The sequence below is a fragment of the Haplochromis burtoni genome, unplaced genomic scaffold (assembly GCF_018398535.1).
Source record: "Haplochromis burtoni strain Fernald_Lab_line unplaced genomic scaffold, NCSU_Asbu1 Contig_296, whole genome shotgun sequence".
In the NCBI taxonomy this organism is placed as follows: domain Eukaryota; kingdom Metazoa; phylum Chordata; class Actinopteri; order Cichliformes; family Cichlidae; genus Haplochromis; species Haplochromis burtoni.
In genome coordinates, this window is record NW_024582657.1 from 414112 (window position 1) to 439401 (window position 25290).

The window sequence follows — 25290 nt, forward strand, 5'->3', positions numbered from 1 at the left end:
TGTTTGCGTGGGTTGTCTCCGGGTACTCCGGCTTCCTCCCACCGTCCAAAGACATGCAGCTTGTGGGGATAGGTTAATTGGATAATCCAAATTGCCACTAGGAGTGAATGTGAGTGTGAATGGTTGTCTGTCCCTGTGTGTTGGCCCTGCGACAGACTGGCGACCTGTCCAGGGTGTACCCCGCCTTTCGCCCTATGACAGCTGGGATAGGCTCCAGCGCCCCCCGCGACCCTGAAAAGGATAAGCGGAAGCGAATGGATGGATGGATGGATGGATAGTCGGGCTGGGATTCTTACTTCTAAATAAGCTTTACAGTCTGATGTTATTAAAAATATACTTTTAAATAGATTGTTAATATTTGTGCAAACTCTTCTTAAGAAGTCTAACCTCATTAGTCAACCTAGGGCTGCCTCTGGCCCCCACGCTCACTTCATATTACACTTTTACAGGATGTCTGCGTCACTGCATAGTTTTAACACTCATCACTGTACATTTCACAACGCTATGTAAGAAAAAAAAAGACTAAAATTGATTTATTTTATTTTTTTTTTTTACCTAAAAAGAGTGACTAATTTGAAATCTACTCCACATTACCTTCCCATGTTTTCCACTCTTTTCCTCCCCACATGCACCAACCCTGTCACGGGCCCCTGGGGCTGGGGGTGTCGGGCTCTGCTTTGTCCCAGCCAGGGACTCTTCTTCTGCTTCAAAGCATGAAGAGCCACACAAACGCCTCCTGGTCTTTTACAGTCTGTCCGGTAGAGTTTGCTGTGGCCGTTCATTCGCCTTCCTCCTACCGGCTCCTCCCCGCCTGTGTATCAACTCCGTGACGGGTCACGTTATTGGAGGTCGGCAGTCGGTCGGTGTGGAAGCACTGCACTCTCTTCCGACGAGTGACTATCCTGCCTGTACTTACCATAAAATATTACTCAGAAGAGTTGACGGGAAAGCGAAACCAGACGAGAAAACCAAAGGGGGACTCTTATAAAATCCCGGCTTTGAGCGCTGCGACCGACAGAAGGCTGTAATCTGAAGCAAGAGGAGCGAGGATCTCACCGCGGACTGGATGACAAGCTCCACGGTATTATAGGTGCACCGGAGTCTGCCGACGACATGGAAGAGAAATAGTTGGTAACGTTACGCCTTTTCTTTTAAGAATACATCTGTTATGTTTCTGTGGGCTGCTGTAAGAAAAGCCGAGGAGTATTCGCGTAATAAAATGTCAGTGTAACAGTTTATTTGACAAGAGTCACATTTGTTGTTCAGTGTCAAGTTCCCACTCGCTCTCAAAACGCCACAGCTTGTGTCGTCCTGTTCCCCAGCGAAGCCAAACATTACGCTGAAATATGAAGAAATGTAATTTATATATATTTATATATATTTGGTGTTGGGTTTCAGTGTAATGGCACTCTTTTGCTCTGAAAAGCAGGTTGTTACTACTTACTTTAAGCTTCATTTGTTAATTGCTGTGCCACTGTAATGCACTCCTAATAAGCCTGTAACTCAGTGCCCTGTGTGTTGGTTTGGCCTGTTTCCAATCTGTGCCATTTTAGTTGAATATAAGTGCAGTAAAAATGAAACTGTAATAGGCTCATTTTTTTAAAAACCAGTGGTTCATTTAAACCAGTTCTTAAGTCTTTCCTTTGTTTTTTTTTTTTTTTCATCAGTTTGGATTCAGCCGAGGTCATGGATGCAAGCTGGAAAAACTGCTTCGAAGAGGAACTTCTGTGTCCCATTTGCCTGAATGTTTTCGACGAGCCCATCCAGCTGCCGTGCAAGCACAACTTCTGCAAGGGTTGCATCTCTGAGGCTTGGGCCAAAGACACCGCCGCGGTCCGCTGTCCAGAGTGCAACCATGACTACGACCAGAAGCCCACACTGGAGAAGAACTTCAAGCTCGCCAACATAGTGAAGCGCTTCAATGCTTTGAACACTGAGAAAGCCCCCCCTGTGCTGCACTGTGTCCTCTGCAGACGAGGGCCCCCGCTGCCCGTGCGGAAAGTCTGTCTGCGTTGTAAGGAGCCCTGCTGCCAAACTCATATCCAGACGCACCTACAGCAGCCGTGTGCGGCGCCGGGACACCTGTTAGTCGATGCTGAGGAGCTGAGCGCTTGGACCTGTCCCAGTCACGAGGAGTACAGGCTGCTCCACTGTGAGGAAGAGCAGGTGGCTCTGTGTCCGTTCTGCTGCATCTCTCACTGCACTAACCAAAGACACACAGTCTGCGATGTTGATACGCAACGCATACAAATGCAGGTACAAATGCGCACACACACACACATACACACACACTCTCCTACAGGGCAATGAAAAGATTTCATTTGGTGCACACAATCCATGGGTAATTCTTTCAGTTCGCTAGTCTATAAAGGCCTTCTCTCTTTCCCTCCTCTTTAATCTGATGTAAAAGGACTGGACAGGTGAAAGCCACCCCTCTGGGTACATGGATAGCACACAAACACACATATATAGGCATACTTCACACACACACACACACGCTGCTTTTAACCTTGATCATACCACCCACTCTTTACCGCCACGCCTTCCCATTAGCAGCGCTGTGCCCTTCGGATAAGTGCTGTGATGCAATCTGCATCCACCGGAAACGATGACCTATGTGCGGTGAGGGGCGGAAACGCGTGTAGTTTGTTTATGTTAGCTGATCAGTTTCAGGGTTCCAGGGTTGGAATGCTATTTTAGGGACATTTAGCAGGGAGGAAGAGGTGGAAATGAATTGAGAGTAAGAGCAAAATAGATCCTAATCTGGTTACGAATTGGCAACAATTAAATAATGAGCGTGTCTTGGCAGCCTTGACCTCAGGATGCGTAAAGAAACGAGGGCCAGCATGCCATGGCTGCCACCGCTTGTGGGTTTTTCCTCACTTTATTTCTGTTTCTTTGCTTTTCTCAAGACTAACGCAAGTAGCAAGGTGTAAAAACAGCCACCCACACCTTAAACACATTCCTTCCCTTCTCCTCCCTATCTATGGAAGCAATGAGAAGCAGATTTGTTTTACAGTTTGCCCTCTCGTCGTCTTTTTGATACTATTTAGTGAAGGCATTATTCCACTTGGGGAAAGTTACACATATTTCTTTCCAGGGTAAGCTCTAAATCAGTTGACCCTGGTTCAGAGCTATTATTGGGACAAAAGATGTCTGTTCAGCCCTTTCCACAGCTGCTCTCTGTGCACACTCATATGCACACACCCAGCCATCTTTCTGTTCTTTCACAACTGTATTTTCACAGAGCATATTGCACTGTGGAGTCACACTGTCCATCCCTGGACCTTCAGGCATATAATACACAGTGATTTATTGAGAAAAAAAAGTGTTAATAGCAAAAAATGTTGGGCTCCTTGTGTGCTGGGTCATTTGTTAAAGTAATACGAGACCACAGTGTCTTCTCGTCATTATTTGCTGAGAGGTCGTTCTCCTTCGCAGAGCTGTGGTCTATTTTGGTCTTAAATTCCCCGGGCAGCACTCTTGTTGCTTTTGGGATAAACAAAGACACAAAACCGACGTAGCAATGTTTGTATCTTTTAGTTATCTTTGGCTCTCAAAGGAGACTTTTACATTAACCTTTTGCAGACATGCTGGTAATTTCGAGATGAGAAAAGAAGCGTAATATAATAGTAATGTTCTCCCTGGGACAAGCGGAGGAGGAGCCCTCCCACACAACCTCACCTTGGCTTTCTCAGGCACCTCAGCAGGAAACCGTCGCTCATGGAAGCTCTGCTGTTTGAAGCTTCGTGTATCTGGGCTGGAGTGAGTCAGATACCCAGAATGCTGAGGGCAGGCCACTGACATCAGAAGTAGGGAATAGTTGTCAGTTGATTGTGAAAGAGGCTCTCTGTTCATTGAGCCTGAGGCTCCTCATTTAAACATGAGCTTCCTGGCAACCTGTGGGTGTCTGGATGCCTAAATAGGACAGTGGGGAAAGTGATCATTGGCGGGCTTAAGCTTGATAAAGGTAGGCTTTCATGCTGCTACACTGCCCCAGCCCCTCTGTGCTATTTCAAACACACAAGACAAAAAAAAGGAATTGGAGGAAACACGACAAAAAGAGGAAGACAGAGTTGCTGAGTAGAAGCATCAAGACACAGAAAAGCTGCTGCTATAATGTGAAGCCAGCTCACATAAAGCAGCTCACGCACCATTTACGATACTAATAACCCAACAAAGTGCTCTTTCCTGTTTTGTCAATGCAGCATTCACACTGAGCTCGTGTGCACCGTGTTACCAAAGTGATGAATAATACCAGTGCACCGTCTTAAGTTCAAAGGCACTGAGGAGGCAGGACATGAAAAAGTGAAGGAAAGAAGAAACACAGGCAGCCAACTGACACAAGTCCACCAGTTTGCAGGGTAGTGTCAGCTGTTACGGTTACTATCAGGTTGTTTGAAGAGGAGTGTTTAACTAAACTGCCTCTTGTGTAAGCAAGATGTGGTGTTGAGATGGAGTACAGGTGTAGGATGTGTTACAACTGTGCGAAACAGGATTAAAGACTACGCTGCTGATTTTCAACGTAAAGCGCTGCCAATTACACGAGAAGTGTTCGCGCTCAGTGCTAGCTGCATCTGAGAAAAACTCTCAAAACAACATTTCATTAGTGAACATGTAAAATCCACTAACTGAACACATCACAGTGTGCTCGTGGTTTCTATATGTGATCTCATTGTTGGTGCACAAAGCAGAACTTGATATGTTATGGTGAAACCACCAAAAGCTTTAGATAACGACTCTGACAAGTCATTTGGAACATGAACCAACACGAGGCATTAATAATGCTTAAACTGTAAAGTCCTTAATAGAAATGTGCCTCAACTTTAATTGGGAGAATTAAGAAGAATAGTCTTCGAGGTGTGTGGTACGGGGCTTGCTGCAGCCCTTGCTGAGCTTATTGTTGTTCTTTCCATGAATGATATGAAAACCTCTGCAAGTGCAGCTGTTAATTAAATTCACCCGTATGGCTGTATGATATAGGGCTTACTTCAACAGTTCACTTTATTTCTCCACATACACATGCATACACACTCTATAGGTGTCAGTATAACAGCCCATTAAGCTGTACTCATAAAGATGTATTCTTGATTTCACTTGTGGGACCAATTTTTTAAAAACATAGTCAGCACTGCAGGGTGATGCAGCAGTTAATTCACGAACGAAATGCAGTGTTTTTCCTTCTCAGCACTTAAAGCTTCCCTCATCGATAGTTTTATAGCTACCGTGGATCAGAAACTGTGTAATGTTAGAGATGTCGCTGATAGAAATGACTCCGAAGCTCAAGTGTCAGTGGCAGTTCCCTCAGTTCAGCTGAGCTTTTGAGCATCTTTCAGTTAATTGATCCGGTTTTACTTATTTGGGTCACTCCCATCCACTACTTTTCCAGCTGTAGGAGACAGCTGTAGACAGCTTTGAGAAACCAGCTGTCCACTGCCTGCTCAGCATCAAATAGCAGAGTATCTCAGTCACATTAAAGTTTACAAATGTAGAGACTAGCTAACAGTAACAAGCAGTTAGAAGACAAATAGGGGTTGGAGTACACTAAAAACAGCAAAATTGGTGGCTAGTAATATTTTTAAACCTTTATTTAACCAAGAATGAAGTCTCGAGAGTTAGCATGTTTTGGAAGAGTGTCCTGGGCCAGTATAGGCGGCATTAACTTCGGGTGCAGAGCTAAAGCTCCCAGAGAAAAGCTGCACAAGCGCAGGAAGAGCATGTAAACTCCACACACAAGGGCCCTGCCCCAGGTTCAAATCCAGGACCCTCTTGGTTTGAGGCAATAGTGCTAACCACCAGACTACTACGCTGTCCCAAAATGAGTGCCTGGATAGAAATTTTGTCAGTTTTTGTGGCCAGCCTTAAAATATGCTGAAGCAGTAGAAATACCACTTTTGGGTCTTTCCCATGTCAGTGCATTTACTCTCAGCTTCCCAAAATACATGTCATATAATCCACTCTGCTTCCTTTGAGTGTTAGGGGAGATAAACGTATTCCTGCTGTTTCCTAGGTGGACAAATCAGTAGTCTTCTTCACTCAAAAGAACTGTTCTGATAACAAGCATAAGTGAGTTATTATGGTACATTTGGCTACTATTTTATGCCATTTAGAGTCTTTCTTTGTTATTTTGTTGAAAGTGTTCACTGTGGTAAACTATAGTGGCCAGCCTGTGGATGTCCATTAGACAGCACAACGTGAGTGTTGCAAGCAGCTGAAGAGGCCTGTTGCTGTGATACCACAATGTGACTACCCTGAGACTCACTCACTCGAGACCACAGGAATGTCCTCATTCTCCCTATCTCTCTCTCTTTTGGGTGAAACTTTTTTTTCTCCTTTTTCTTTTGGTTTCGCTCTCTTTTTGTATGTCTTTCTCACTCTCTTTCTATCCGTTCTTGGCATGTGCAAGCATTGCCTTTCCTCTCGTCCCCTTTCTCGGGTGCATGCTCATTGGGAGGGAGGGAGGAGACCTCGGCGCTGTGCACACAGACATGACAATCTGTCACTGACACACAGGCCAATGCAAACAATGGGAGCAATGCATGTGGCAAAATGAGAAAGTGCGGGGGGGGTCGTGAGGCACCCCCGCTCCCTACATACACATGAGATTTCACATATGACTACATACACAAGACTTTGTTGCCATGACAGCAGGTTTTCTCTTATTTGGGCACGCTGCCTTTCCAATGCAGAAACAGTTCATTAAAAAGTCTACCTGCCCTCCCCTGTTTCTAGTTAGTTGTCAGTCTGTGACAGCAGATTGATTCCCAGCCTCTGCAGTAAATGGGGAAGGATTATGTTCAGTGGATTTTTTTTTAACTGGCTCTTGGCTCTTGTGTACCCACAGAGGAAGTAAGCTTGTCCCAACAATGGAGCTCATTTGACACAGCAGGGTCAGCGTCAAACTTTGGAGCAGTCAGAGAATGATTTGTGCAGCCATGTTTGCCTTTGCTCTCCGAATGCCTAAATGCATGTTCATGTCGCTGGCAGCTGACTGTGGAGAAAGTTGTCTCGATGCCTCGTGAAAAGCAGCTAGGTATGCTGCGGTCACAGCCGAGGCCCAAGTTTTTCAGAGTTTCTAAATGTATGGGTGTCTTTGTTTTTAATTTTCAGGGCATCTTGTTGTGGTTCGCCTATCTAATCCATCCTATCTGTCATTCCTCCACAGGCCATGCTAATGAGGCAGCAAGACAGACTGGAAGGTCGTGTTCAGAACATCGATGAGCACCTCAACAAGCTGGAGTCAGACAAGACACTGATGAAGGTGCATTTTCAATTCCGAATGTTATGTGAATGTTATCAGCATGGGGGTTTGTGCTATAATTTTGTCTGCTGTAATGAAATTACTCTACCGTTTCTCACTCTTGGGAAATCAAAGGTAAATGTAACTTTAACTATGACTGGCAGGTGCAGCAAAGTGAAAATGGATTTAACAAACGACTTTCCCACTTTCATATTGAACAAGAAAAGCATAGATTCCATAAAATTGTGTGTCTGTTAATAAAAATTGTAGTATCTGTTTGTTAACATCAGTACTTTTAGTCATTTAAAAATGCATTTCTGCGTGTAAACGTGCATACTTGTGTATCCTGTGACCACAGGATGCAGTGTCTGAACTGAAGGAGCGTGCAAGAGCCCAGTATCAGCGGATGCATGCGCTGCTAGAAGCAAACCAGGCTGAAACCATGCAGATGCTGGAGAGCACCTACAACTCGTACGTGAGGAAGAACTCGCAGCAGGTGCTGCAGCTCAACGAGAGGCGCCACGAAGCAGAAAAACTCCTGAGCTCAGTGCAAACATTCTTCCAAAAAGCAGGCAGTTTGAATTTCATGAAGGTACAACAAATCTGCAAATTGTTTTTTCTATTTATCGAACATGAACCTTTATCTCTATGACCCCTTTTCACAATTCTTGCATCTGCATCAGACAGTGATACTTTTGAGGGACATAAAATGATGTTGTGATATGAAAGCATCAGCATAAACACTGATGCATCTTATAATAACTGTTAGTGAGACATTTGAAGGTGTGTGGGAATGACCCATGAAACTTTTGTTTTTTCGTTTCAGAATACAAAACCTTATCAGCTCCTCATGGACAGGTAAGAAGTTATTCTAAGGTATTCATTTCTTTGGACTAACTCAGTGATGTTTTCATGCAAGCTTTTTAGTGCACTGATCATCATCTTTATTCATTGTGAGAAAAACAGCCAAACTATCAAATATGTCCTTGTACAACATTCAACTGTTGCGTTGTTTTCAGTGGAATTAGCTAAATGTAGCTTTAGCGGGTGTACTGGTAATAAAAGCAGGCAAAAAAAAACAACAACTCCAACAGAGGTCAAGCAAGCGAAATATAAGCAAAGGTCAGAGAAAACAGCAGTAGAACAGATAAACCCATGTGTTTCCCCTATGATGTATAAATGGAAAATACTCTGTGATGAATTATTTCAAAAACCTGATCACAAGCAGGAGGGCTTGTCTCCTTGCCACATGTTATTTGCTTGTTTAATGGTGGGACTGGGTGAGCCTCACAGTTTTCTAACATGCTGCAGTGATTTTAACTATTCATTTGGCGATCGTGGCTCAAGAGTTGGGAGTTCGTCTTGTAATCGGAAGGTTGCCGGTTCGAGCCCCGGCTTGGACAGTCTCGGTCGTTGTGTCCTTGGGAAAGACACTTCACCCGTTGCCTACTGGTGGTGGTCAGAAGGCCCGGTGGCGCCAGTGTCCGGCAGCCTTGCCTCTGTCAGTGCGCTCCAGGGTGGCTGTGGCTACAATGTAGCTTGCCATCACCAGTGTGTGAATGGGTGGATGACTGGATATGTAAAGCGCTTTGGGGTCCTTAGGGACTAGTAAAGCGCTATATAAATACAGGCCATTTACCATTTGTCACTCCTGGCCTCAACAACTTTTTTTAGCACTTTGCATAGTGTTTTTAGCAAGTTAAACTTTGACCCTGCACACTACAGCCAATGGATCTACAGTCCCCTGGACAGCATGATTTTGGTGTGGATGTTCAGTCTGAGCTGGATGGGTTCACCTCAGACGTTCACTTGGCTGCAAAGTTTTTCCCGATAGTCTTCTTTCTGCCATATGGTGACATTTATCTTTGGCTGTCGGGGACTTTCAGTATATACTCTTATTCACAACAATTTAGGCCTCATCTTACATCTTCCTAATATGCTAATATTAGCCTAACCATAGCGCTGTAGCTACCTCATGGCTAGCTACAGGTAGCAGGTCAATTGATGGTTTATTCATGTATAGGTTTATTTATGTAAATCACAACAACAGCTGTCTCAAGAAAGTATTCAACAATGAAGGAACCCCCTATTAGTAAGCACTTTGCAACAGTAAGAAGGAAAAACTTCCTTTTAACAGGAAGAAACTTTAGGCAGAACCAGGCTAAGGGAGGGGCAGCCATCTGCTACAAGTGGTTACGACTAAACATTCAAACATCCGTTATTAAGTTTGCAGTTTGTATTATGTCAAGAGGTATAGCATGGCTGTACTTTTTTTTTTCGTACTTCAGTAAAAACATGTTTTCTCATTTGTAGGTGTCAGCTAGTTCACATCTAAAGCTGCATCTACACAGGAAGTGATTAGCACTTAAAGCTGATGGTTGATTGCTAGCAGACATGCCAGGTTCCGGTTGCATAGCTAACCGGCTGATGTATTTACTGAGCTCTCACATGCCAATAACCACCATTCTGTGCAGTAATTGGTAGTGACCTCCCCTCAAAGTAGAAAATTGTTTTATCTTGACTTCACATCACCAGTGGTTAGTCAGTTGAAGTTGACGAACTTTCTAAGGTCTGTGCTCAACATGTCGATTCGCAAATCTTGTGTTGAGGCAGATTAGCTTCTAACTCCGCTAGACCTTATTACTGGGAGAAAAGTCACACTAGTCATTTTATTGTTGAAAGAAGTTGGACTATTTTTAACTTAAGCATTTCAACATGTTATCGTTAGGGGTGAGTCAGTGCTTGTTTGCTTTTGGGAACTGATGGAGCATTTAGACTTGAAAGTCACTGGTTTTCAGACTCAACAAGGGGATATTTCCAAAAAGTTCTTACAATGGCCACTTCAAACTGGGTTTTAAAATGCCCAACCTTTGGCACCAGAACTTTTACAGTCTGTTGTAAAAACAGGTTTGTCTGTTTAGCCAATTTTGTAGCTGTATCAGTTTTAATAATGATTAAACTGGTGCAATGATTACAGTCAAACTTTGCATCCTATTTAATCATGCAGTGAGCTACCAATGGAAATAACCAAGCTAGCTAAGGTAGTGTTGATAACTTCGCAGCACTATCATCTTGTCTAAATTTAATCACAGCCAACTTTAAAAAAGAATATTTATATTTTTTAAATCTCAAAGTGCAGAGTGTCTCTAACAATTCGATACTAATGATTTTTACTGTTGTGTTTCTTTTTACAGGTCAAACTCACATCTGAATAGCATTATCCCTCCAGTCAGAGTGGGCCAGCTCCACTCTCATCATTTGCTGTCCGACCTGTCAACAAAAGAGAAGAACTTGCGAAAAATGCTGGAGGGTAGGATTAAATTACAGAAAAATAACTATAGATGAGTTTTTCAGAGATGTATTATCATTAGAATTAGCACTCATCTCTCTGTCCTACCTCTACTTGTCATTCTCAGAACCGTTCAATGAGTCGCCTCTTCTGGAGATTGTGCAGTCTCACAGCAGCTCTGCTAGCTCCCAGTTGGGGACTAGTTCAGGAATACAGAAGAGGAAATACAGCATGGCGTTCCTGGAGGCTAACCCAGAAAACTCCCAGAATCCTCCACCTTTGCTCTACAGCAGCAAAAAACCCTTCCTGGCCAACCAAGGTCACCGGGCATCATCTGTATATGCCTCTGAAGTCCTCTCACAGAATCCTCACACTGGCCCTGGTCATAGTCGGCTCCTAGATACTTCAGCCCATCACATGGTGGGTCTAGGGTCCAGCTCTAGCCACCACTCAGGAACCATATTCCCATCCTCCCACTTCTCAAGTGTTGGTGCCTCACAACAAGCCGTGTACGAAGGGAGGAAAGTACTGATGTGTACTTGCTGCTCCAGGGCCCCTGCTGCTTGCGCCCGGCCTCCGTACCCAGCGTCGGACACCTTCCCCTCTGTGACCTCTCAGGAGTTTGCCCCACATGCCCCTCTACCTGCAAGTCAGCCACTGCAGCATTTTCCCATGAGGGGACTGATGGAAACATCGCAGACAGCCAGACATGCTGAATTCTATGGGCTGTACGGCCAGTCTTCAACCAAGCATTACGGGACCAAATAATAAACCCGAATCAGCATCCGTTCTGTTTTATTAGATCACGTTTGGCATCAAGAAGTTCCATGTTTGCTTTTTTTTTCTCCTTTCCATTTTGATTCAGAGACGCAACCCCAGATTATATCTCCACACACCTTTATGACAATCACTCTTGACATTTATTTGAAACCATTTGGGGAGAACATGCCCTGTTAACTTGTGTAGCTCTGTTTACTCCCCGAATCACAGTGACAGTACTAATGATCTAATTTGAAAGCATTATTTATTGTCTGTTTCAGTTCGACTGGAAGTGCTAATGTGAATAATGTAGTCTTAAATCCATTCAAACTTAAGAAATGACATATTCTTCAGGGGTCCTGGCATGGGACTCCAGAGACTCCAGTGCCTAAAGAGACTGTTAACACACTTGTATTGTACTTGCAATTTCCTAACTCTTGATTAATTCCTGTTTGCAGCTGAAAGCATGCAGGGAGCCTCTCCATGCACTCCAAAGTCCATGTGGCTTTAGAAAAAAAAAACAAAAACAAAAAAAACACTGGACTGCAACTGTTTTGTTTTTTTCCAGATTCAGGTTTTTCCATTAGTTTTTTTTTTTATAGAAGATTATGAATAAACCAAAATCTTTTGAATAAATAAAAAAGCATATTACATGACCTTTCATTGTATTTTGAGCACTGGTTTTCAAAAGTAATCCACTGGGTATGCTAGTGTGTACTTTAAATCAGGTGACGCGCTGGTTATTTTAAACGCCGTGTCTGATTATAGTTTGAGGTCTATTTGTCCTAAGAAGCAAATTGTGCGATTTGTTTGGGTAAAGAGCTTTTCCAGGGTGACTCACTGAGTTACACATGAAAACAAAAAATAAAGAGAAGGTGTTACAGTGGTACATCCGACCCTGCTGCTGACCAGCAAAGCTTGTAAAACAGAGAGAGGAAAAAAAGACACTGAAAGGCGGAGGAGGTTACAGAGCGGCCCACAGCAGGCCCATTATCTGCCAATTTAGGACAGTTCACTTCCTTGTCAGCATCCTGGTCTCTGGCAAAAATCTCTGTGTCATCCCTCTTTGTCTTGTTATTGGAGCTGGTTGTCAAGTTAGGTCAGAGAACAGGAATAACCAATGAGCAGCACCTTCCCTCTCCTCTCTCCCTTCCTCTATCATTTTCCAGAGCGCGATGCAGAGGAGGAGAGGAGGGTTAGAGCGGAGGATGATATAAGCGCAGAGTTTTAATGAGGATCTACTTATCTGTCACTCATACTCCTTTCATTGTTCCCCTCCCCCATTTAGCGAGATAGCAGGAGCGAGCTTGGGGTGGTGGGGGCAGCAAAGTCAGGGTCGAGGGGGGAGTAGCAATGGTAAGGCACATCACTTATTTATAGGTTATAAAACCTTGCTCCCTCCTATATGGTCCAGTCTGCTTTTAGTTTTTTTAGTTGTTGTTTTTTTGTCTTTGAAATCTGTTTCACTTCCATGATAACTCGGCCTCCCTTTAGCAGCAAATGCACGAGGGAGAGGAGTGAGAGGAGCTGAGGTTTAGTTACAGTGTGGCAATCTGACAATGTGCGTATGTGTGTGTTTGTGTGTAAGCCAATTAGCATTCCCCTTGTTCACTGTCCCTTCTCGCTCTGTGTGTGTGTGTTATTAATAAAACATAAAGCAGATGTTCCAAAGGAGCATTTTATCCATATGATCATTTTTATTTATAGAGCCCTATTAAATCAACGATCCATTCTATAGAGCGGGGTTTGCATGTGCTGTTTTTCTTTTTTTGTTAGGTCTCATAAAAGAATTGGAAATTTTGTTGAATCGTTCTCTCGTGCATTGTGTTGCCCTGTCCTAACTACAGGCACAAACACGGGGCTGGACGAAAAGCCTCTATGGTATGCTTGTTCTTGGTTTGCGTTGCCTTGTGTGCGGGCTCTGTGCAGACGAGTTGAATCCTGTTTTATAAGTGAATGTGTGCTCAGGTGTCGCCACACAATCAGGCGGTTAGTGCGTTGCATCGTATATGTGCATAATTAGGCTTGTGTGAGAGCTCCGCGAGGTCACGTATAGGGTAAAGGCTGATGCGCTGACAGCTGTGCTCTGTTGTGGCAGGTGTGTCGGGGCTGTATATGTATGAGAACAACACGCCCGTGCCTGCAGCAGGACATGAGCCTGCAGTACGTGTGCTCAGTATGCAGGAAACTGTGCAGCTGTTGTTTGTATGCTTTTGCCAGTGACTAGAGATATTGGAGTCAAGGTAGGAACTGTTTCTCTCTTTTTCTCCCCTGACATTTATTACTAATTCTGATCTTCAGGGTCTGTTTACCTATGATATGATCTTGATACTCTGGCAAATGTTTGCAACCTCTAATGCCAGTAATAACTGCAATATTTGCATCACAGCCCGAGCTGAAAGTGAGACAGTGATTTGGAAAGTATTCAGGCACCCTTTTCTGTGTCAAGCCACACTAAACCACACGTTTCAGAGTGGTTAGTGAATGTATTACTGACTAAAAATCATTCATATAAGTAGTGTTCAGTTCTTTATACTTTTTACTTGTCCTTTGGCAATAATTGGAGCTTCTAGGCTACAATCTTTGCACACCTGGCTTAAGATAGTTTATTTTATTCTCTGTGACAGCTCTGTCAAAGTGGATAACAAACGTGTACAAACTGACAAGTTCAGATCTTGCCAAAGATGTTTTAAACGGTTTAATTCTGCTCCACTAGTTACAGTCTGAGACTTGTTTCGAAACCACTTTTCTTTTGGGTGTAATACAGATGTCAGTTTAAGGGATGCCGAAGTGACCTCTGTGATGACGAGTCAAAGAAATCTACAACCTCCCCAGTTTGTCTGGTAAGAGCAAGAGGATTGTGATGACAATAAATCCATGTCAGTAAACATATATCTGTTGATCATTCATTTATTAGAAGGAGGTAGTCTTCCATGAATGTGCATACATAACTTAGTGTTTGTGTGTGTGTGTGGTTTCTGACCCACCCAGGACCAGAGAGAGTCTTTGCTGAGCTTCACAGATACTCCCACTGTAATCCAGAAACACCAGTATAACTGTCCCGAGAAAAGGAAATAGCACAGCAGTTCAGTCATCCCCAGAATGGCTGACCTTCCTCCCCTTGGCTTAAGACTTCCTTGTATTCCCAGCATTTTATTATATGTTTGGGGCTATTCCTCATCATCGATTGGGAGCAGTACAGAGAATAGATGGGGGGATGGATGACCTTTTGAACACTGGGTGACTGTTGTCATGAAAGGCGACTCCCACTCTCCCAAAGCCGATGCACTCTGGCGATGGTATCTTGCAAGACCTACATGCATTTAGCCAGAATCCTTTTCCTCATCCTTCCTGTCGGGCTTTCTGACCCCAGCTGCAAAGAAGACCATCCAACAGCAGTGCCTGTGTCCCACAAACACGATTCTACATGTTTGCTGAGTTTTTATTTTCAGACATCCTTTACATGTGATTTGAGACACATGAAGCAGACTGTTATGTGTCTTTTACTCAGAACTGCTCGCGTCTGGTGGCGGTCAAACTTCCTGCAGGTTCTCCGATCTCTACAGAAAACATCTGAAGTCTTCTTGCAATAAATGCTGAATTCTTGGTCACATACCAGACCAATTAAATATTTACTCAGACATCCTACTTAGTCTGGCTGACTCTAAGAAGAGCCCTGGTCATTCCGTTACTTGGGTGTTTCTCCTAATAACCACTCAAACCTTTATAAATGGATTTAGAACCAGCACCTCAATGCAGTTTCCAGTCATAATGGCTGCTATTGTCTTGCTGTGCAGTGTGAATTGTAGAAGCTTTATATACACAGGTGTGTGCCTTTCTAAACTATGGCTAATCAGTTTGCCAGTTTGCCACAGGTGGACTCCAGCAGAGCTCAAGGACAGTTAAAGTAAACAGGATGCACCTGACCACAATTTGGATTCCCACACAAAGGGTGCAATGACGTTCGTAAAGGAGAAAATGTTCTAAAATGATTTTACGTTATGTTCACAGTGAACACAATGGAGTGTGCAACAGCTGAACAGATCTAGTGAATTTTTTCAGCTGGGTACGGTTTGACTTCCTCTGTTACTCAGACCTTTGATTAGTATTATTGACATAGTCAGAAATGCATTTGCACAGCTTCCAGCTTGTGTAACCGCCCTGCCTGTTCCAGTTCAGCGGTGGATATTAGAGGTGGCTGACATGGATGCATTATGTACTAACTTACAGTATGGCAGAAATGCATTTGTCACACAAAGCTTTAACAGTCCTTCCATTAACACTGACAGGAACATGAACATGCCCAGCTGAATGCATACGGAGCGGCCATTCATCAACCAAGCAGAATTCTAACCTTCATCTGATAAGACCTTTGAAATCTGTGCCAAAACTCTAATCCAGGATAGCAGTGCATACACACACACACACACAAGTGCACACACACAAGTGCACAAACATCAAAGACAAAAATCTGTAGCCAATGTTTATTGATCTGCAGGTCTATTTTTGCTCGGGGAAATCATTCTAACATAAACCAGCCCTCTGTCAAATTTGAGCTGCAGGGAAACAGGCAACATTCATGCAATGCATGTTAGAGTGAAGCAGTGAAAATAAGCAAAGGAAGATGTATAAATGCAGGTAAGCAGAATCAGTGGATGTGCATATATGTGTGTATATTTGTGTTTTTGGCTGTGTATATATGAAGACATGTGAGATCAGTGCTTTTGAACGTGTCAGAGATCTTTCACGGAGACAAGCTGGATTAATTAGAGACAGTATAAAGTGATGTCAGTCGTTGCCATAGGAACTTTGTGCTACACTAGTGACACACTCAAGTGTCAGAGGTGCAAACTATTAAAGTGTCTTTACTCTTGTACTCTTGGAGTGAACCATTGCGGGGGGGTTAAAGGTTGGTTTGGAAATGATCAAAATAAGAACTGTACTGAAATTTTACTTGAATGAAAACTTTTTTTAAAGTCAAACTTGAACATCATTGTTGCAAATGGCAGCATTAAATGTGAGCTTTGTGGATTTCACTTTCAATTTGAGTTTCAGCCAAGTATTTACCAAACAAGCATCAGTTGCACTTTACCGTACATGCTGGTTTCTCAGGAAGACATGCAGTTACCTACTACTTCGTTAGCTATACCTCGCTACTGACGTCTTGCTCCCCTTTTAATAGACAACACATATGAGAGGTGCTTATTGGATGGAGATCTGGTTACAGTGGAGGCAATTTTAGTGAACTCACTGTCATGTTCAAAAAGCCACTTGAGATGATTTAAGCTTTGTCACATGGTGTATTACCTAACTGGAAGCAGCCATCAGAAGATCGATACAGTGTGGTCATAAAAGGGTGGATGCACTGGCAGCAGTAATGCTCAGGTCGGCTGTGGTGTTTAAATTAAGCTCAGTTGTGTGCCCAGAAGACATCCATCACACCATTACACCATGAGCCTTAACCACTGAAGGCAGGATGGATCTGTGCTTTCATGTTGTTTATACCAGATTCTGAACCTATCCTGTGAATATTGCAGCTGAAACCTTGAATCTTGTTCCTGGCTAACAGGAGAAGCACCCAGTGTGGTCTTCTGCTGCTGCTTCACTGATGTTCATCTGCACAGCGTGATTGTAACAAGTGGTTATTTGAATTGCAGTTGCCTTCCTATCAACTCAAACCAGTCTGGCCATTCTCCTCTCACCTCTGACATCAACAAGGCATTTCCCCCCAGAGAATCTTACTATATATCCATTTTTATTTGACAGTGAAATATACTTTAGCTATGTTTTATGTTTTAAGCTATGATCTATGCATATATAACACAACATATGATAAATATATTATATATAATACAGAAAAAACAGAAAAACTCATAAATATAAGGAACTTGATACAGTTTCTGATTTAAATATTTATTCATTATTAGTGTTTGTTTTACAGGAGAATATATTTTAGATAGGATTAGGCTACAGATGTTAGTCATTAATGCCATGTTTACATAGTTCTCACTACAGTGGTTTTGGAAAACAAGCCAAACTGTTTAGCCCTCCTTGGCCTGTTGCTTTGTGTCCTGATTCACAACCCCAAAAAATAATTAACATTTTCTGATAGCATATGGTTCAGATTAGGCCTGGGTTATCATCATAGATGAATGAGCCTTCGTAGGGTTAATAATCGTCCAGTTCATGCAGGATCGGGTCAGAGAAATGGTGAACAGCTGTGGGCTGACAAATGACACTTCCTTCATTACCAGCACAGCTGAACTTTGACCTCTCCGGTCGATGCATGTCAGACATGGTTTGTCCAGGACCTCCAAGTTCAGCAGGGTCTAGAGCTACGATCCAAACTGCACGTTTGCAGGATATAGTCATATTTTAAAGAGTCCTGTTCTGGCAGTGAAGACTGATGCTATGTTGTGTGATCTCTTCATATGCCAGTGGTTCTCAGATGCGTTTTGCATGCCCATCTTCATATGCAGAAAAAAGCTAATAATGCCAAAATAATTAATGTTAAATTTTAGCGAAGTAAATGTCATCACAATAACATTTTTGTCCTTTTTTAAAAAAAAATTTGCCCTATAAAAATCCTTTTCATTAAACTTAGTCAAATTACATATTTAACCTGCTCAGTCCCAACACGTATCAGTGCCTCTTTTCCCCACCCGTGAGGCCCAGCATCATCCACCAGCAGCTTTCTGTTTCGTTAGCTTTCAATGAGCTAATGAAAGAAATTAGTGACTCAGTATCAGTCATTTCTATGGTGAGCTAAGCTTTGGCAAAGATCAAGCTGGATGCTTTCTCCATTGTACTTCATGGTACTTTCCACTCACTGGTGACTAACAATGAATAAAATCACAAATCAACCATGTGGCTTACACATTTACCTGGGAGGAGACAGAAAATCCTCTGGATTTACATCAGGAAGAGCATCTGGCATAAAAAAGAAATCTGTCAAACTAAACATGCAGAGCTACTTGGTGTGGCAACACGGGTGTGGTGATCCCTTGTGAAAGTGTTTCAGTGAAAAAAAATGATGATATACTTCCACTGTCCCTCAAATGTCTGTGATGGTAAGGAGGGTTTCAGCAGTAGATTTGGCCTCCCTGTGTTAGTCAGTATATTGTCACAGACCCAAGCGCTGCTCTGGACACAGCTGTAACCTCTACTTGAAAGTGAGCGTTTAATGCCCCACGCAGATGCTGAACCATAAAACCCTGATAAGCAATAAAAGTGCTGCAAAGGTTCACAAAACTCCCACTCAGCACCGACCAGTTGGATGTGGTTTATGAGTCAGAAAATAAGAAGCAGCACCACCTGCTCCGAGTGAAGGTGACATTAACTAGTTGGAAGACTGTTACACGCTGATTTGCTGTGTGACGCATCACCGAGGTTTTTAAACTGTAGTGGTGTGGAATCTGGTGAATCTTCCCAAAAGGTGTGACACATACACTCATCCAAAATCCAGAGCAGGTAATGTAACGTAGTGTGGGGTTAGTGCATGTGTTGTTTTTTCCCCTCACAGACTAGAGAAAAAGATGGCTTTACTGGTCTGCAGGTAGCAGAAAGCTGCCGTCAAGGGAGCTGCACAGGTGCCCATTTCTCAAGTCACCGTAGTGGCAGCATAGCTTGTGGTGGCGTTAGCCTTTTTCGGACATCTGGCAGTGCTGCTTGTAAGCAATCGCTCCCTCAGCTTTTCTTCTGTGGGACTGCTGCCCATCACTGTGAAGAGATGATCAGTATAGATGTCTGTGTTTAAAAGGATTTTACAATTTCCAACTCACTATAAAAAAAATAAGTTGGCAAAACTTTGGACAGCAGTTTATGTATTTTGCAAGTAACCACTCAGTATGCATGGCTGTGTAGGTTCTCCAGTTCATGGTAGTCTTAAAGGCTTGAAAAAAGAAGGCAAACGGACTTCTTTAAGTGTGTGAAGACATTTCACCTCTCATCCAAGAGGCTTCTTCAATTCTAAAAACAAAAGGTGGAGAGTCTCAGGTATTTAACCCTTAGTGGGGGTTGTCCCTTTGGAGGTGGTTGTTGACCTGCTGTTGATCATGTGTGTCATCACATGAATCAAGGTGTGGAAAAAGGCGTTGGTGATTACCATCACTGGGGGTTAAGTGTGAAACCACTGTGAACCTTGCCCTACTATATAATGTGACCTTTGAGGTCACCTGAGGCTAAGTCTGAATCGGGTTTGAAGTGCGTGGGAAGGGTTCTCAAAGACTGCGTTGTAGGCGGCTGACAGTTGGTGTCCTGAAACACCACCTCTGTTCAATGATGGTCGTTCACAGTAAAGGAGGACATGGATGACCTTTATGTTTTAAGTGCAGGTGTACAGCTGAGCTTCTATGATGAGCCATGTGTTTGTGGGGTGGCTGTCTGGTCTCTCCTGTGTAGCAATCCAAGTACTCTTCACTGCACTGCACAGCATACAGTCTTATTTAGCTTGTATTTGGGAGTTTTTTTCTCGGGATATAGTGTTTATTTCTAAAGATATGGCTGGATTTGAAGGGCATTGGTGGGTCATTCTTGGAGAAAATTCTCATGAGCTTCTCTGGTAAACCTGCTACCTGGGACTCTCCACCTTTTGTTCTTAGAACTGAAGACACCTCTTTTATGAGAGGTGAAACATACTTAAGTCCAGGTACCTTTTCTGTTTAAAGCTCTTAAGAACCACACCCATCTAGTTAGAAAAACTAGATGGGTGTGTTGATGATGTGGCACATGGTATTACAAATCATAGGAACGAAGTAACATCCAGTGGCAAATACCAGGCTGTAAGTGGTTTCAGTTGGATATTTTAACCAGTAAGTCTGTGAGTATTGAATACATTAAAAAAAAAAAAAACAGACATACAAGTTGCCAAATTGGGACTGCAGGTTTTTGCACTCATATTGCATCCTCAGAGGTGCTGCTCGGCTTGATAAAGTGAACAAAGCACGTCCAGCTGACAGTTGAGTCGGGTTCACCAATGATGTCCTTTTCCTCTTGTCTTATCTTTATGCACGCTGACTGACAACTTTTGAATGGACTTTGAATGGTTTACTGGCAAACGACCGTTATCATTCAGATAAACTCTTATACAGTGAAGCATTTTAAGAAACACATTCAAAAGTGCATTATGTGTGATGAGGAAGCTCTCAAAGGCTGTATATTCAGATACATTCTAAGCACAATGGACATCAGTGAGGTTGAGTGAGGTGGCTCTGACCTGCAGGTTCAACAGTTCGCTCCAGCTACCCTGCAAAGATCGTGCCTTTACACAAAAGTACTCTTGCAGATAATATGAAGCTAATTCAGGATGCAAGCTGACTGTATCTGCCTTCATAAAACTTTTACTGTCCTCACTATTTTCCTTCTCACCCTTCAAACACCCCGATCTCTCTATTGTTGGTGGTTTATGGACAACCTGGCGAGTACTGTTGCGCAGGCTAGTTAACTGCAGTTGGACGAATTTTTATGGACCCGGCTTTTTGCTTGTGGTTCTATTTTGTATTTCTCTGCTGCTTGTTTGTTGCTTTTACTTCCTTTCTGCCAAATTGAGTTTTGGATATGATCATTTTGAAAACCTTTTATTACAGTTAAAGAGATATACTTTGGAACTGAATATGCACTGTCCGGCAAAATAAATGCCAACATGTTTCTTTTTACTGGAGAGTGCAGATAAGAGCCTCCCATTAGACTTGAGGTCTAGCTTCCGCTGCCTGAATATTTGGGATTGACCTTTTTTCTTTCTTTCCTGACAGCATTGGGCATATTCCAAGATGACAATGTTGAGATTTATCAGGCTTAAATTGTAAAAGGCTGGATCAGGAAGCTGATCCAGCCTTTTACATCACAATCATCCTTAGTGGAAGTCCCCTGGAGAGAGCTGAACCTGACTACCAAGATCCAACTGTTCAACTCCAGCTATAAAGTCAGTACTGTTCTACGGGGCTGAAACCTGGAAGACAAATAAAACCTCAAAAAGAGAAATCCAGACATTCCTCAACAGCTGTCTCAGGTTACTCCACGTTAGCTGGCCAGACCTAATCAGTAACATCAAACTATGGAAAGGAACCTGTCAACTCTCAGTAGGAAATCAGGAAGAGAAGATGGTGCTGGGTAGGGTATGCTTTACGCCACAGGTGTTGAACTCCAGGCCTCGAGGGCCGGCAAAGAAGATGGGCTACAGCTGGAAAGAATGGCCCAGGACAGAAATCTCTGGAGACCTACCTTTGGCAGCGGTGACGGGCAGTAGTAGTAGTAGGATCGGTAACCATGAGACACAGACTGGACCACAGATGCTGACCACACTGAGAATCTTTAGGATGTGCTAGACAAGACTTTGAGCAGGGGTTCAGCTCTGAGCTAAAGAAGAATATTTCAGATGGCTGTAGTTTCAGGAGCTTTAACAAAGACATTTGAGAAAAAAAACAAACATCTTGATGCATACTCAATCATCCAGGTAAGTAAAGCTCCAAAAGTTGATTCTGTTAATCTGGACGCAGCGTTTTCAGTGGGAGAAATGTTTTGTCACTCATCCAAGTGACTTCTTCAGTCTCAGCCGACTGCTTCTTTTCGGTTTCTCCCACTGAAAATGCTACGTCCAGATGAACAGAATCAACCTTTGGAGAACAACAAAAAAAAAAGCAGCGCTGGCCTAAATTGTACAAATTTTCTGAGCTTTCAGAAAGCAAACCACAAACGGACAAACTGGATTTTATTTATTGTGCTGGGATTTCTCATTTATTTGGACAAAATTGCTTTCTTGTTCTGACTTTAAGTACAAATCTTCACATTTAGGATTGAAACATCACGTAGAAAAACAGTATTCTGATATTACAACTGGCAGGAATCGGGTGACACTCCTACGAATCAAGACGTACGCACATCATCATCCGTCTGCACCACTCGGTTTGAGCTGGAACGCATTTTCTTTCCCGTCTGATAAGTGGACGACAACGTTTTTATTTATTTATTTTTTACCAGATCGGCCTTTTTAAACAATACCGGGATCCGCTGGTGGTAAAAAGACACCTCTTCCACTACCTTCAGTGGTGACTGAATTATATACAGTATAAAACTGTGGGTAGCAAAAAAAACAAAAAACAAAACAGTTCTTCTACAAGCGAGTTACACTGCTGCAATGTTCGCAGTGAGAAACAGAGGAGAGGCGAGAACATCAGAGCCAGTCGTGATTCCTCCGACTGCACCATTAGCTGCCACCACACACAGCATTCTCGCGGCTGGTGTGGAAGAAGTGGGAACTTTGTAAAATGTGTCCGTCTGGTACAAAAAAAAAAGTGTTATTTCTTAAAATGCATCAGAGAGTGAGCCATTTCAGAAAAACAAAACAAAACCATCGGTGAACCCTCCACCTATTGCTTCTGCTTCTTCTTTGCTGGTTTGATAGCAGGCAGCTCTTCCTCTTCTTCTTCCTCCTCCTCATCTTCTTCCTCAGACAAATCGGAGTCTTCGACCTGTGTGGCTGAGAAGATCAGGAGAAAATGTCAGCTCACCGTGTTACACCGAATCCTGGTACCACCATCTCGACTGCGTGTGCGAGACTTGGCCCTTAAATGTTCTGTTATTTTGTTTCATATTGAAAAAAAAACAAAAAAAAAAACATAGAAAATGGTGAACTCTTTAAGGGCCAGAAAGGTCGCTTTACTGAATGTGCCCTCACAGTTGACCCTCACGCACACACTAACTTGAAACAGCAGAAGAAATAAAATTGTAAGATGTAAGTTGCAGATTTCTTTTACAAAGTTTTATTGCCCAGAGACATATTTAACCTTTTGTCTAGCAGGGTGAGGGAGCACCAAGGTTACTTCAGGTGTTTCACTATACAGGACGTTCATAGCATTCATCTGTATTGAAAATTAAATGCGTTTGGATCCCAAAGCCGCCGCTTTAGACTGTCGTTTTTCAAAGGCTGTGAGGTACAAAAGATCTTTTTCAAAATATCATAGGTGTTAAGCACTTAAGCCGAAGGCAACTAAGCTTGATTTTCAGGTTCACGTAGAAGTGTCAGGACCGCCTCCAAGGTGATAACCCCAGTGGAGGTTAAATACCTGAGATTCCCAATCAGCTTGTAGAACTGAAGAAGGCTCTTGTATGAGAGGGGGAACGTCTCGGGGGTAGGGGGACTTAATTCGAGTAAACGTTCTTTTAAAAGTACGATGAATAAGCTGGAGCTGCTTATAAAACAAAATGAACGGGTTTGCATCAGAAGTTAGTAAGGGTCGTCTCTGATTATGTAGCTACACCAAAAAAAAAAAAAAGAAAGAAAAAAGGTAAACTACTGTTACAGTCTTCAAACTTCCTTAAATGTCAAGCAGAGGAATTCAATTTTTTATAATCAGCTACAAATAAAAATACAAAATTCCTGCTGCATGTTTATTTGGGTCAGCCAACTCAGTTTGAAAAGCAGAGTACCTGCACTGGATCAGTTCTTATTATTCACTGATTACTATCATTTTGATATAAATACAATGAAGGGGCTGAAAACAGATGAGATATTGTCAGTGAGCTTCTTAGAATGTCAGTACTGGCAGTGTTAAAGTGTTAAAGCACAAAGAAAGTAGAGTATTACCAATAAGGTGTAGCCCACTGACAGAAACTGGCCCTGTGCCGGCCTTGAGTCGGATGGTGACTGGGGCTTTCAGCTCAAACTCTCCCAGACTCACCTGTCGACAGAAAGCATCAAAGTTAAGACAGATCAAACTTCAGCTGTGTGGCACATCAGCCTCAGTTTACACACCATGGGGAGACACTTGATGTGAAGGTTGGCAATGGGCACCGAGATCGTCTTTCCTTGGTGGTTCATGGCTGTCACCTCCACCACATTGCTCTCCTCCTTGGCACCGTTACCCAAGCAAGCCTGCAGCAATCACAACACCGAACATCACTGTTGCGGACAGACTAAAGTGTGACTGACTAGTGTGTTCGTGCCGCTGGTAAATCCCAATGATGGTAACAAAACTGTACATACTGTTCTGAGTTCAAGGAAGTGCTCCAGGTCCTCCTCCTCATCTCCTTGGAAAGTGTAGAAAGGTACTTTGGAGGACAGCTCGCAACCTGGAATAACAGTAAGACAACGGATTTTATTAACACCGCCCCCCAACCCCAACCCCAAAAACAACCCAAAACAAAATCCCCAGTAAAACAAGGAGGGAGAAATTTCTGTAGGAACATCACAGCAGAAACCCACGTGTGCGCCTACAGAACATCTCTGACAGACTGTTTAACAGCCCTTACTGAACAGGAAGCTCTCCAGCCTGGATTGACCGCTCGGTCCGACGTCCGAGGATTCATCGTCGTGGAAAGACATTTTGCAGAAGCGGTGAAAGTTAAGTATTCTGCTGGCGCTTTCCTGTCTAATGAGCTCTCCACGATAAATAACAAGCACGTCGCAGCCTACACGCGTGCCTGATACGTCATCAGTGCGCGCCCGTGCCTCCTTTTACAGAAATCAGGCGCTGCCGCTGGCTGAGTAAAACACGTGATGAACTTCTCATTTACCTGAGCTGATTCACAGCGGTGGCTAATAAACTTAAAAACTATTGAACTTAATGTAAAATACAGTGAAATATAGAATATTACAGGTGAACAATACTATCTGCTAATGCTAATAATATCTGCTTAAACTTAGTCCCTTCAGAGCTGTCTTCGTGACATACATTCACCCAGGGGGAAACCTTCCTCAGAGATTTTTGTCCATATTGACATTACAGCACCACACGTTGCACGTTCCCATCATGGTTGCTGCACATCCATGATGGGAATCTCATGCTCCGTCACATCCCAGAGGTGCTCTGTTGTTGAAATCTGGTGACTGTGGAGGCCATTTAAGTGCAGTGAACTCAGTGTCATGTTCAAGATACCAGTTTGAGATGATTTGAGCTTTGTGACATTGAGTGTTATCCTGTTGGAAGCAGACATCAAAAATGGACATACTGTGGTCATAAAAGGATGGACATGGTCAGCAACAATACTCAGACTGGTGTTTAAATGA

The 25290-nt window shown here is 43.1% G+C and overlaps 2 protein-coding genes across 5 annotated transcripts; one reads left to right on the plus strand and one right to left on the minus strand.

Moving 5' to 3' along the window:
• Window positions 1-780: 780 nt before the first annotated feature.
• Window positions 781-17142, plus strand: trim8a (tripartite motif containing 8a). 4 transcript variants are annotated; one of them, XR_006055347.1, is made up of 9 exons: window positions 781-1131; window positions 1668-2256; window positions 7166-7261; window positions 7599-7832; window positions 8067-8098; window positions 10435-10550; window positions 10657-13531; window positions 14056-14131; window positions 14280-17136. XR_006055347.1 is itself a non-coding variant. In XM_005940652.3 (7 exons), the coding sequence occupies exons 2-7, from the start codon at window positions 1687-1689 to the stop codon at window positions 11295-11297; spliced, it is 1689 nt and encodes a 562-aa protein (XP_005940714.1). In that variant the 5' UTR covers window positions 781-1131; window positions 1668-1686; the 3' UTR covers window positions 11298-17142. The 4 variants fall into 4 exon arrangements, 1 of the variants encoding a protein (XP_005940714.1); XR_006055345.1 differs by having other exon boundaries at window positions 10657-14131; window positions 14280-17140; XR_006055346.1 differs by having other exon boundaries at window positions 14056-17136.
• A 4834-nt stretch (window positions 17143-21976) lies between these two features.
• npm3 (nucleophosmin/nucleoplasmin, 3) lies at window positions 21977-24736 on the minus strand. Its single transcript, XM_005940651.2, has 5 exons — window positions 24534-24736; window positions 24268-24353; window positions 24037-24156; window positions 23869-23962; window positions 21977-22761 (listed from the first exon to the last, which is right to left on the minus strand). Exons 1-5 carry the CDS (start codon window positions 24604-24606, stop codon window positions 22652-22654), a joined length of 483 nt encoding a protein of 160 aa, XP_005940713.1. The 5' UTR covers window positions 24607-24736; the 3' UTR covers window positions 21977-22651.
• Between the last annotated feature and the right edge of the window lie 554 nt (window positions 24737-25290).